The 14,102-nt window shown below is 43.1% G+C and overlaps 1 protein-coding gene across 8 annotated transcripts in view; it reads right to left on the bottom strand.

Annotated features, from left to right (window-relative positions):
• LOC139418740 (pleckstrin homology-like domain, family B, member 1a) overlaps nt 1–9,952 on the bottom strand; it is an 84,152-nt gene extending 74,200 nt beyond the window's left edge. For 5 of the 8 annotated variants that reach the window (XM_071168414.1, XM_071168413.1, XM_071168412.1 and 2 more), the window contains exon 1: nt 3,352–3,465. In XM_071168414.1, the coding sequence (XP_071024515.1) occupies nt 3,352–3,354 (3 nt within the window). In that variant the 5' untranslated portion in view covers nt 3,355–3,465. Of the gene's footprint in view, nt 1–3,351; nt 3,485–9,702 lie in introns of those variants that run through there. The other 3 variants (XM_071168408.1, XM_071168409.1, XM_071168411.1) reach the window with 3 other exon arrangements.
• Nucleotides 9,953–14,102: the final 4,150 nt, after the last annotated feature.

Consider the following 14,102-nt stretch of genomic DNA (forward strand, 5'->3'; position numbering starts at 1 on the left):
TAACAGTGCTTGCTTAGCTAACCTGGTCTCGAAAGTCTACGTAGGACTGGATCATGAATGTGGGACCGGACCCTTCATCAACAAGTCTGGGAAGAGAGGCAAGCGGTGCTTGTCCAAGGCAGACACAGGTTGCGGGTGTGTGCCCACTGAACCTGGCCGCCCTCTCTCTTCGAGTAGCCTCCCACAACCGGAGACAGAATGCACAGGAGCTGGGTTGAGCGAGGGCACCTACCAGCATAGCCCTCTCTAGAATGTTACAGGCTTGTCAAGAGAACCTGAGCCGTGGACTAGGGGAACAGAGCCAGCTGCGGACAAGTCACTGTTACTGGCACCATCTCCTAGTCTCTCACACAAACTGATTCAAGCGAGAGCAGCCAGAGCACGCACCGAGCCGAGACATACAAGACAACACACTTGAGTATCTTTTTATTCATTTGGGCATGGTCGCCAACCCAAACCCGGCTTGTTAGCCTTCATCGTTTCAGTCGCGTTAGCCATCTTACTCATTGCTACAGCCAGGCCGAACGATCAAAAAAATTATACATTGGTTTGTGGTTGGGAAACTAAGAGAACAAATACAAACTCCAGCACACAATGTCCAGGGGGTGAGCACGCGCTTCCACAAAGGGACAGTTTAGTTGGTGCAAAGTCAGATAGTCTCACGGAATGTTTGTTTTTAGTAGTGTGAATCATTCCTGCTCATATCGAGGTGAAGAGCGGAAGAATTGATGGAATTAATCCAAATCTCAGGCTTATCACCTGTGGAAGGCGGGACTTTCAGTCTAAGTCGCGAGAGTACAACTACCCACAGTTATGTTTTACCGAGAGTACTGACTGAAAGGGAACTACTGTATCTACAGAAAGACAGTTGATATGATCAGTTGATAGCTGATGTTGCACACACTGTTTTTAACTCTAAACCTTTTATGGCTACCTGGTCTACCATACACATAAAATGCTCTGTGTCACAGCAGTGACTGTGTGGACTGCTATGTAGACTCCACCTGCTCATCTCTACTCCACTCTAGTCTCTACACTTGAATTTAAGTAATTGTCTCCCATTACAAACATATCCAGTGAGCTGTCTCAACCACAAACGGAAGCAGACAAACATTTAGCATAACCCTCCATTACCACCTACTTCATCCATCTAGGATGTTGTTTTAGAAACCTAAACCATATCCTATGGTAAAGTTAAACAAGGCAACAGTAAACATGTCGTCCCCCACGAAGGATGCAGCATCCTTGGGCCAATCAGTGTAATCTTGTAAATGACAGATCTCTATGGCAAGATGCATCATTCACCCATGTTTCATCAGAATTGGTTTAATGGTGTCTGAGATATCACCTGGGTTAGCTAGATTCATATCCCTGAGCATGTGTGCCAAATTCCATCACTCAATCGAACAGATCAGGAGATATAAACATGTGCCTGTTATAGCACGACCGTGTGATCAATATGAATGTTCTTCAAAATATTGAGTCTTGGAGGTTTGATGTGTACCAAATTTTGTTACAATACCAATATCATTGGCTGATTTATAAGCACTTGTGTGCCAGACCTTGCCCATGTAAATGTTTATTGGTCAATAGCAGCCATGTTTTAGATTGTAGTCTGTAAAATATTGTATTAAGAGGCTAATTTGTTCCGCGTGAGGAGAGGGACCTATATAACGAATTGCATGACTTTAGGTTATATAGGGTGAGGGGTGTGACCTTTCAAATGACCTTTCATTTTCAATGATGTTATATAGCGCCACCATTTTTCCAGTCAGTCAGTGTAATTTTGTAAATGCGGATCTCTATCCAAGACGCATCATTCACCGAAGTTTAGTCTAAATCGAGCCAGTGCTGTCTGAGATATCGCGTGAGACTAACTTACGAACGCAGTAAAGTACTAACAGACAGAGACAGATCCACATTGTGGGGAACAACTCCTAAAGCAAACAATAAATGATGATTACTTTGTTCTGGTTATCTGGCAGTTTTATGGTTTCTATGGCTAAAGAGTAGATAAGGAACACACCTTAAAACGCCTTCTCTCCTTCCCCCTCAAAAATGCTATCTGAGGACAACAACTTTTCTAAAGCCTCTGTCTCTTTCTCTCCCTCTCATGCATGTTCTGCATTTTATCAGGGAGATTGCAAGAAAAGACAGAGCTAGTGTGAATTTCAGGAATCATTTCTCACAATACGATAGTTATTGGAGATAGTATGACAGAATCCTTGGTTATGCTCAGTTGATGAAAATAGTTGTTTTATCTTTACTTCATAATTTTTTTCTTTATTTAACTAGGGAACTCAGTTAAGAACAAATTCTTATTTACAATGACGGCCTAGGAAGAGTGGGTTAACTGCCTTGTTCAGGGGCAGAACAACAGTTTTTTCCTTGGCAGCTCAGGGATTCGATCTAGCAACCTTTCAGTTACTGGCTCTAACCACTAGGCTACCTGCCGCCCCGGTGATATTACTGTAGTAATACAGTGGTACTACCTGTTGCTTTCCCCCTTATAATCGTGTCCATAGAACTTTAGAGTAATTAAGCAAAATAGGCTAAAAGCATTTTTCTCCCACTGTGTCTCCCTCGGTCTCTCTGTGATGTCATATCAGCCTAGGCAGCTGGGTAATGCCACATGGGCATCTCTGACAATCCTCTCCAGTGTTGGATTCTCAGAGAGCCAATAGCATGGAGAACAGAGTATCCTCCTGTCCTGTTCACCACTGGCTCTGGCCACTGGCTCCTTAACCCTGTCTTACCCTGCCTTACCACCCAGCACACAACACAGTAACAGTAGTCAACAGACCCATCCACACAGAGGAATGGACTGAAGAACTCAGACACAGAGGGACAGGGAGCATTGGACAGTGTAATGTGTCACACAGATAGTCTCATACACACAGACACAGAAACACACACACACACTCCTACACAACACAGGCCACTCTGATCTCATACAGTGCACACACCCATGTGGGAGAGATGTCTCATGCTTGTAAACGCTGGGCCTTCCTCTGTAACGTGTGATTACGGGGGCAATTATGCCACGGGCTGCTAGAAATAGACCTAGCCAGCCACACAGTCTGGGCTCTGCTCTGGGCTGATCCCTGCTCAACCTTTCACAGTAAAGAGAAATGAAATTAAGAAAGAGAGAGACAAGGGGACATTGGAAAACGGAGAAAAACTTGGATACTGCACATCTAAAAAGCACATGTATGGAGTGGTGCTGTAATAGAAAATGTACAGGATTTAAATGAATTAACTGCTGAGTTATATCAATGATCCCCGATGTATAAAAGGCCAATACTGTTAACATGTCAAAAACTTCAGCGGGTATAGCACACAATCACTCACCATCTCCACTCGTAGGGAAGACAAGTTGCAGTAAAGTTTGTGTAATTTCTGTAATATATTCCACAGAGCAGTCGCAGCAGCGAAGCGGACACATGGTTGTTTACGTCTAACCTCTCGTTCACTTCAGTCACTCACTAAGCTGAACTCTAGGGGGCCCCAGGGTGCAACGTTACACCCTCGTCATTAATGACTGGGGGGCAACAACATCAGAGGTGTCCTCCGAAGTAGATATGCCGTCAGGTCAAAGGTTGTACCTCCCAGGACTTCCCTAAACTTCCTACTCAGACACCCTGAGTAACCCTCGGGTGTAATTTAAAGTTCAGTGCCAACATCTGTGGTCTAAACACACACAGAACAAATAGCCATGAGGTCAAGTCTAAAGGAGAGAGAGAGAGAGAGTGAACTTGACCTAACCCAATCTGTTCCTCATCCAGACAGTCCTACCATTGATCGGGGAGAGTTGAGGCAGGACAGATGAGCCCAGCTGGAGAGCCCAACAGCCCAACTCTGCTTTGCTATGGATACGAACCACTAATAACACTGAACGTTCAGTGTTTCCAGTGTTTTTATAAAAGCAGACATTGACAGTCACAGGAGGTCGGGGACCCACAGTGGAAATACGTGGAGTTGTAGCGTAGGCGCAGGAAGAGGAGGAGACAGAAAAGAGGGAAAAGACCTTGAGTCATAAGTGGAATTCCACCAGGCAGCTTCCTGCTGTTGGTCTCTGTATTGTTGGCAAAACAAAGGGGGGGGGGGTCCAAACTGGAAATGTGGTAATATTTGCAAATTTTCAGGACCATTTGGGAATTGTTTTATATGACATAGATGATCATTGTAGCTTTGATAATGACATACGTATAGAGATACAACTATCTTTCCATAGGATGTGAGAGAATGTATGAGCCTGTTGTTGTGATGTCCCTCAGGAACAATCAGAGAGAGAGAGAGAGTCCACTATCTCTGATCTCTCATGTCTTTTCCCATGGTCAAGCCCAAAGGAGTGATGTAACAAATGGAGTACAGATGATGGATCATAAAAACATAAACAAATAAAGGCAGACAACCAAGTAACCAGATGGAATGGATTCCTCCAGGATCCGGCCTAGAGAGCAGGGCTGTTTCCTGTGAGCCAACCCAGGGACGTGGAAGTCTCTTGGGAATGGTGAAGTGGATGCTCCAGCTGGACCTCGAGAAACATTTCACTAAACATCCACCTTCAGTCTGCAATTAACATCTATGGGGATTTTAATAGATATGTCTAGTATGTTAAATAGTGGGAGTACAGCTTAGCTATTAAAGAGGTGGAACTTAGAGATAGATATACAGTGGGGAGAACCAGTATTTGATACACTGCCGATTTTGCAGGTTTTCCTACTTACAAAGCATGAGAGTGGACAGTTATGATTTTCTGGATTTTTGTTTTAGATTCCGTCTCTCACAGTTGAAGTGTACCTATGATAAAAATGACAGACCTCTACATGCTTTGGAAGTAGGAAAACCTGCAAAATCGGCAGTGTATCAAATACGTGTTCTCCCCACTGTAAGTACTGTAGTAGGAGTACTATGTTAATTTGATACGGAACTTTCATAAGAGGTTCAAAGTCCCAAAAGAAGAATTCAAAGACATGTTATCAGGGCCAGATTACCGAACGGGCATGCAGGGCATGTGACCCATTCCCTCAGATTAGGGCTAGCACAATTATTGTCAAATAACTTTACAAATGCATTTTTATTACATTTTATTTGTTTGGTACTTTTAAACCCTTTTTCTCCACAATTTTGTGATATCCAAATTGGTAGTTACAGTCTTGTCCCATCGCTGCAACTCCCGTACGGACTCGGGAGAGGTGAAGGTTGGGAGCCATACATCCTCTGGAACACAACCCCGCCAAGCCACACTACTTCTTGACACACTGCTTGCTTAAACCGAAAACCAGCCGTTCCAATGTGTCGATGGAAACACCGTACAGCTGGTGACCGAAGTCAGCGCACATGCACCCGGCCGCCACAAGGATTCGCTAGAGAGCGAAGGGACAAGGAGATCCCAGCCTGCCAAATCCTCCCTTAACCTGGACGATGCTGGGCCTCCTCATGGGTCTCCCAGTCGCGGCCGGCGGCGATACGGGATCGAATCCGGATCTGTAGTGACGCCTCTAGCACTACGATGCAGTGCCTTATAGACCACTGCGCCACTCGGGAGATCATAAAATAATTTAACCAGCAATTATGGACAATAACTGTGAACCCCCCAAAAATCTACATAATCATCTTAATACATTCATTTTAGGAGAAGGGGGGATTCAATGTTATATTCAAGTAGATATACAGTAGTTTATCCAATAGCCAGGAAGTGGGAAATTGGTAATCATTTTAAGAGCAGAACGGCGCGGTTGGGAAGAAAGGTTTAATTTCCAAAAGTTCCAAGTGTTCAAAATCATTTGTTTTGGAGACAGGGGTGTCACCGAAGCAGTGTTGTATTCATTAAGTATGTCATAGCTCATTTTCAAAAGATGCATTATGATGCATTACAATCTTAAAATGTTTTTCAACAAAAATGTAAAAAATGACAAGAACCGAGGCCATTTGCATGACAATTAATCGTTACCCAAAATTCCATAATCGTCACAGCCCTACCCCAGACAGCATATGATAGCAAAATGTGTAGAATTGCAGGAAATTATTCTTGAAACTGCACATTTTTCTGTCAGCCTCATGGTATGTGTAGAATAGTAGGACATTATATTTTAAACTGCAAAATCTTATTTTAGCCTCTTAACAAAATAGGATTATAAAACTGCACATTTTTCCTCTCTGCAACGTTGCAAAAGTTGTTGAAATGCAGTAAATTAGCTGAGTCCCAAATGCGGTAGTCCAGCCCTATATTTTATAGTTCAAAGTTACCAATCAAAAATTCCAATCTATTATTACTGACTCCTTGGAGACCTCTGGATCTTAATTCAAAGTGTTGGGTATAAGATCAGTCTCTGAGATTCCAGCTTTTCCCACCACAAATGCTCACCATAAAGTCTGGGTCTGGGGCACATTATCAGTAGAGGATATAGCATGTCCTCGCGTGACCACACTTCTCCTCAGTTCAGACCTGGGTTCAAACACTATTTGAAACAATTCCCAACACTTGTTCGAGCTTGCCTGACTTAGTTGACCAATACAAGAGATCCAAAACTGTAAACCCAGACCATCTGCAGGCATTCCAGACCCGCTAGAGCAAACGCTCAAAGTATTTGAACGATTTCAAATAGAATTTGAACCCAGGTCTGCTTCCGTGAAAAAGTATGGTTGCCCCACTGCATGGTGGGCCAGTGTGTCTGAATACCATAGCCTCATAGCCTCGGGTCTGGAAGCTACACTTATACTGGGGATGAGTCAGTCTTTCTCTGGCAACACAACATGTTCTTCTCGGCCAGTGTGTGTGTGTCCATGTTTATGTGCAAGTATGTGAGAAGGCCAGTTGCCTCCCTGGCAATGGCGCATGATGGAATGTGTGTTTGTTCAAAGGAAGGCTTGGACAGGGGGAAATGGGATGGTAGAACATTGGGAACACATTATTCTACTGTTGCACATTTTTCGGTTCCAAATGTTTCGTTGTGTATTATGTTGTCACGCTTCGCTTTTCCTATCCACAGATTCAGAGGGCTCCACATGTTCCAGTCACTTTCCTTTGGCAGTGAGAGCTCTTTTCACTTTGGAGATTGTGAGGCATACTGTGAATAGAGTCAGCATTAAAGCACTTAAGCATGCACACTCTCACTGAGTCTGGGAAGGTAGGGGTCCGGGGAACACAGGTGGGATGGGAGTTGTGGTTGGATCAAGCGTAAACAGGGAACACATTCATGAACATTAACTCAGCTGTCTCCAGATAGCCATTGAGAAACAATGAAAAGAAAACCATTTAGAATCAATAAAAAAATATGCTGTTCACCGAGTATACCAAACATTAGGAACACCTTCCTAATAATGAGTTGCCCATTCACCCTCTGAATGACACACATACATTTCTCAATTGTCTCAAGACTTAAAATCCTTCTTTAACTTGTTTCCTCCACTTCATCTACACCATTTGAAGTGGATTTAAGAATTGACATCAATATGGGATCATTCACCTGATCAGTCTGTCATGGAAAGAGCATGTGTTCTTAATGTTTAGTATACTCAGTGTATTTTATATTCCCAACCCAACACAGCTACTATAAGGATTGCACACCTGGTTATATTTCTAGACAGCGGTGAGCAGTGACTTAGTGAGTACTAAATGGAGACAGACTTGGCCAAGAGAAGTTGTTATTTCCACCTAAACTGGAGCACATTCAGATGACTACAGTTCTCCTGCTTCGCCACTGAAACCCATAATCCAGCTGCTTCAATTCAATTAGCTTCAGGCAAGTTTCTATTCAGTGAATAAACAAGAAGTTGTGAGAAGTGGAAAAAATGTGTGAAAATGTATTTGTTTAAATTTCACCATCGCAACCACTGTGCCATCACTGAATAGGCAACATCATCTTACGAACTCGCTAGATGTCTTTACACTCTGCCAATTTATACCCAAGTTCAATGATCTACTACTACATGCAAAATAGCTCTCACAAAACAAGACACATCACATCACATTCACCCGGGTAAAGTAGGTGTAATGTTTCCAACAGTGACTCCAGCCCTCATCTCTCCTTCTCTTATGCTGTTTCTCTCTGGTGGAACTCATGAACACACACACAAAAAAATGAACAAACACACACTTCAACTTTTTACAATACATATGGCTTCTAATCCACACGTAGTGATTCTGTCCCAATGGTGGGAGCACAGCAGTTCAGAAAGACAAGTTCTTCTTTTTCAGCATTTTACTAAAATAACATTGCACACTCACTACACACTCAAATTTGCACTCTTCTACTGCAGTCTGAGAAACAATTGATTCAAGAATTTAAAGCTGCAGCAAATTACCGAAGTGCCAATGAAGCAGCTTGATCTCCCACACATGAAAGCCTCCATTCACTGAGCCTGCTGGGTTTGGCCCAGAATCACATTGGCTTACTTACACATACACGGAGGCACGCACACACACACACACCTGTGCTCTCTAGTCCTCCACCAATATCCGGCCATGAGAGTTCAACAGCTGTGTTTCTTGGCTATTATAGTGCACATGTGTAACTTGGACTAGCACAAACATGGCACTCATACTATAATCGCACCATACATCTGATCTGAGCATTCAGAGTTTCAGAAATGTCAATGCCACCAGACATTCCTGGTTGATCTTCCACAATTATAAATATGAGCGCTCAATTGGTGGAGCTCTGTGGTCTACTCCTACTGTGATGGTCAGCACACACACACACACACAGTGCAGGAATAAGTGGGCCATGTGAGACTAGGACCCCTGACACACACTGGTACAATAGATCCATTATCCTTCTGCTTGAGGTAAGACAAAGCCACCACTCTATCCCAGCTCTGCTCCCTCTGCATTACACACTGCAATATTAGTATAGCGTGCTGTCTAGTATCGCCATTTCTACCCTTTCCTCCATGTGTGACTAACCAAAAGTATGCATGATCTACTGCTTGTATCCAGTGATAAGTAAATATGACATTTCTCTCCTAAGTTTTTCCATTTCCCGACACTTTCTCTCTTTACATTTTTCCTAATTTTTTCCCCTCAATCTCAATCTCACTCATAAACTCATTCTGCTGTAGGATAGCAAACTAAGGGGAAAAATACCCTTTTGATGCTTACAAGCACTGAAAGACAGGTTGCACGGAGTGTACAAAACATTAGGACACCTGTTCTTTCCATTACATAGACTGACCAGGTGAAAGTGATGATCCCTTATTGGTGTCACCTGTTAAATCCACTTCAATCAGTGTAGATGAAGGGGAGGTGACAGGCTAAATAAGGATTGAGGCAATTGAGATATGGAATGTGTGTGTGCCATTCAGAGGGTGAATGGGCAAGACAAAGGATGCAAGTGCCTTTGAACAGGGTATGGTAGTAGGTGCATGCGCATCAGTTTGAGTGTGTCAAGAACTGCAACGCTAATGGGTTTTTCACGCTTGACAGTTTCCCGTGTCTATCAAGAATGGTCCACCACCCAAAGGTCATCCAGCCAACTTGACACAACTGTGGGAAGCATTGGAGTCAACATGGGCCAGCATCCCTGAGGAATGCTTTCGACACCTTGAAAAGTCCATGCCCTAACGAATGGAGGCTGTTCTGAGGGCAAAAGGGGGTGCAATACAATATTAGGAAGGTGTTCCTAATGTGCTGTACATTCAGTGTGCATTTAATACCTCCTTACACAAACACAGCAAATAGAATGAAAATATAATTACCTGGTCTCAGAAGAGTTTTGTCATAGAAATGGTCAAATCCAATAGTTTTCAGAGACAAGGCATGATTCCAACATTGCATGAGAGAGAGAGAGAGAAAGAGAGAGAGAAGATAAATGTCCTAGCTGGTGATATCCTTAGGAAGACGTATCCTGATTGTTTTTGTTATGCTGTCTCTCCAGTGAAGAGTTCACTTTAGTTTACACATTCTAAAAGTGGTTAGAGATTAACACATTGTACAGACTGTCAGACAGAGGATGGGAAAGAGACAGCCAGCCTCTTTACATATCTCTCCCTCCCTGCTCCCACCCTCTATCCCTCCCTTTTCTTACAACCACTCTTTCCCTCCCTCCCATCCCTCTTTTCTTTTTTTTACCATTTGCATCCACCCACCCTTTCTTTCTACTCCTTTTCTTGCTCTCTCTCTCTCTCTACCTTCTCTCTCTTTCCCACCTCCCTTCTCTCTCTCGCTCCCTCTCTGAGCTAACACAAGGCTGTTATTTATTCTCTAGCTGAGCGGTAGCCAACTTGTTCGGACCCCTGGACCAGAGAGAGAGAGAGAGAGAGAGACATTTAACTGAGGATGAGACAACACATTGACACACTCAGATAAGACAGTTTGATTTGTGCCGTCACAGGGTTCCAGAGTCATAAAGTCATGGGTTTCTCCTAATGACTATAACAATATAGCAATGTGCACCTCTTGTTTGACATAATCTGGGTTAATTTGAGCTGTTTGACAGATTCTCTCTCCTTCTGTCAGGAGAGTTCTCCATCCCTCTTTGTAATATCTAATTTAGGAAGGAATGTATATGGTAATATCGGAAAAGGAAACGTAATTTACAAAACACACCAACCATAACTAGCCTCGCGAGCCGCCTGATGCGGCAAGCTTACATTAATGGTTCGATATCCGTGTTGCGAACCATTAATGTAAGGTCGCGAGACCAGGCGGCTCCTGAGACTAAACCATGACCACAACACAACCAGAATAACCCCAAAAGATTATGAAAACAATTTTGGAATGGTTAACAAAGTAACTTTGTGACATATGTGAATGAGAAACGGTGTGCTCTTAAATGTAGACAGCCTTGGAGAGAACGACAGTACGGAAATAATAGTTAACGCAGCAGTGGAGATTTTCACATTTTTTCCCTCAGAGATGGAAATTGTAGACTCCTGTTTCTCTTGGACATGTTGCCTAGGACGCCGTAATTGGTTCCTGCTGTCCTGGGTTTGGTTCAGTTCTCTGTGGTGCGTCATGCTGGTTTTGCCACAAATAAAACACAAACATTCCCTCTACCCCTTCTACTGGGTTATGGGCCTTTCTCCCTCCTATGTCTGTAATGTGCGTGGAGTATACTACATTACTAAATCTGGGGGTGAATTGTAAATAAATTAACTTTATAAACATCTTCCACTCACAGACAGCAATTAATTACCCCAAATTATTGTTATTGGTGGCAGGGAAATGTACAGTGAATTCGGAAAGTATTCAGACCCATTCCCTTTTTCCACATTTTATTACGTTACAGCCTTATTCTGAAATGGATTAAATAAATAAAAATCCCTCATTAATCAAAACACAATACCCCATAATAACAAAGTGAAAACCGTTTAAACATTTTTGCAAATGTATTAAATATATAAAAAACAGAAATACCTTATTTACATAAGTATTCAGACCTTTTGCTATGAGACTTGAAATTGAGCTCAGTTGCATCCAGTTTCTATTGATCATCCTTGAGATGTTTCTACAACTTGATTGGAGTCCACCTGTGGAAAATTCAATTGACTGGACATGGTTTGGAAAGGCACGTCTTTATATGGTCCCACAGTCGATAGTGCATGTCAGAGAAAAAGCCAAGCCATGAGGTCGAAGGAATTGTCAGTAGAGCTCAGAGACAGGATTGTGTCGAGGCACAGATCTGGGAAAGGGTACCAAAACATTTCTGCAGTATTGAAGGTCCCCAAGAACACAGTGGCCTCCATCATTCTTAAATAGAAGAAGTTTGGAACCAACCAAGACTATTCCTAGACCTGGCCGCCCGGCCAAACTGAGCAACGGAGGAGAAGGGCCTTGGTCAGGGAGGTGACCAAGAACCCGATGGTCCCTCTAACAGAGCTCCAGAGTTCCTCTGTGGAGATGGGAGAACCTTCCCGTACGACAACCATCTCTGCAGCACTCAACCAAATCAGGCATTTATGATATTGGCCAGATGGAAGCCACTCCTCAGAAAAAGGCACATGATGCCCAATATTCTCTGGTCTGATGAAACCAAGATTGAACTATTTGGCTTGAATGCCAAACGTCACGTCTGGAGGAAACTTTGCACCATCCTTAAAGGTGAAGCATGGTTGAGGCAGCATCATGCCGTGGGGATATTTTTCAGTGGCAGGGACTGGGAGACAAGTCAGGATCGGGGGAAAGATGAACGGCGCAAAGTACAGAGAGATCCTTGATGAAAACCTGCTCCAGAGCACTCAGGACCTCAGACTGGGGCGAAGGTTAGCCTTCCAACAGGACAACAACCCTAAGCACACAGCCAAGACAACGCAGAAGTGGCTTCGGGACAAATCTCTGAATGTCCTTCAGTGGCCCAGCCAGAGCCTGGACTTGCTCCCGACAAAACATCTCTGGAGAGACCTGAAAATAGCTGTGCAGCAATGCTCCCCATCCAACCTGACAGAACTTGAGAGGATCTGCAGAGAAGAATGGGAGAAACTCCCTAAATACAGGTGTGCCAAGCTTTTAGCGTCATACCCAAGAAGACTCAGGGCAGTAATCGCTGCCGAAGGTGCTTCAACAAAGTACTAAGTTACGAGTCTAAATACTTATGTAAATGTGATGTTTAATTTTTTTTTATTTTTATAAATCCGCAAAAATAAATATAGGTTTTTGCTTTGTCATTTTCAGTTATTATGTGTAGCTTGATGGGAAAAAATCATTTTATCAATTTTATAATTAGGCTGTAACGTAACAGAATGTGGAAAAAGTCAAGGGGTCTGAATATTTTTATGAATGCACCGTAACTGACCATCAACACTCAATAACTATGTGGTTTATAACCCAGACAGACATGAGAGAAGTGCAACTTCGGATGTGTTACAACAAGTATCCCAGCACGTAGTCTGAAGTGTTTTTGAAATTGTCTGCATAGTTTATGTGAACGAGCTGTAGACAGTAGCAGTTAATCTAGTAGCCAGTAGTTCTAACAATATGTGGTCACTACTGCGTACCCAGCATGACACCCTGCATCCTAAATGGATACATAGCCCACCGGTTAACATCCAAAAACAAGGAATGGGAGAAAGTGTCTCAAAATGCACCATAGGAACTTCATTGTCTGTCTGATACCAAAACAATCACCATAACTAGCCACACATTACAATACTGCATTTCCCAGGAAACACTGCAGTCTCACCATGTCTTAACGGATGGGGTAAGGTCACAAATTGACAATAAAGTTCTACTGTATTATAAGAGCAGGAAGCCCTTTACCTCCTTTCCCATGCAGTCAAAGTTAAGCTCCCTAACTTCCAATGTACGGCCACAGGGAAGAATTAGATGAAAGCTCTCATTAAGAACATGAAAGGTAGGCAGGCTAATGGAGGGGGTAGTTGTTCTAAGATGATTGGAATTTTTTTATCAATTCACAAAGAGAGCTAATTAGCACTACATTGGGGGAGTGGGGTGGGGAGGGGATGAGGTCCAGTCCGTTCAGAGGAGTGGAATTTACCAACAGCATATGACCGGTATGAACCAACACACAAGGATTTATCAAAGATGTTACCCTTGGCGCCATTGTTCAGTGACTGAAGGAGCACACTCATTAATTCATCGATTTTAAAGCATAGGACTTATAAAAACCATCAATGCATCACAATATTTGTGTGACTGACATCTGACTGATTTCTTGATGGCCTTCAGAACGACACACAGGAGCGAGGGTATGCCTGGGAGGAATGTTATACTAGTGCCCCCTTGCGGCTAAAACAATGAAGTGCAGTCCCTCTGCCAATCCTGCTTCAAACGGAGAACAGGTTCAAGTTCACTAAGGATGCATTTACACAGGCAGCCCAATTCTGATCTATTGTTTAATTATTGGCAAAATATATGATCTATCAATCAATCAAATTTATTTATAAAGCCCTTTTAACATCAGCTGATGTCACAAAGTTCTGTACAGAAACCCAGCCTAAAATCCCAAACAGCAAGCAATGCAGATGTAGAAGCACGGTGGCTAGGAAAAACTCAGTAGAAAGTCCAGAACCTAGGAAGAAACCTAGAGAGGAACCAGGCTCTGAGGGGTGGCCAGTCCTCTGCTGGCTGTGCCGGGTGGAGATTATAAAAGAACATGGCCAAGATGTTCAAAATGTTCACAGATGACCAGCAGGGTCAA

The sequence above is a fragment of the Oncorhynchus clarkii genome, chromosome 10 (assembly GCF_045791955.1).
Source record: "Oncorhynchus clarkii lewisi isolate Uvic-CL-2024 chromosome 10, UVic_Ocla_1.0, whole genome shotgun sequence".
In the NCBI taxonomy this organism is placed as follows: Eukaryota; Metazoa; Chordata; class Actinopteri; order Salmoniformes; family Salmonidae; genus Oncorhynchus; species Oncorhynchus clarkii.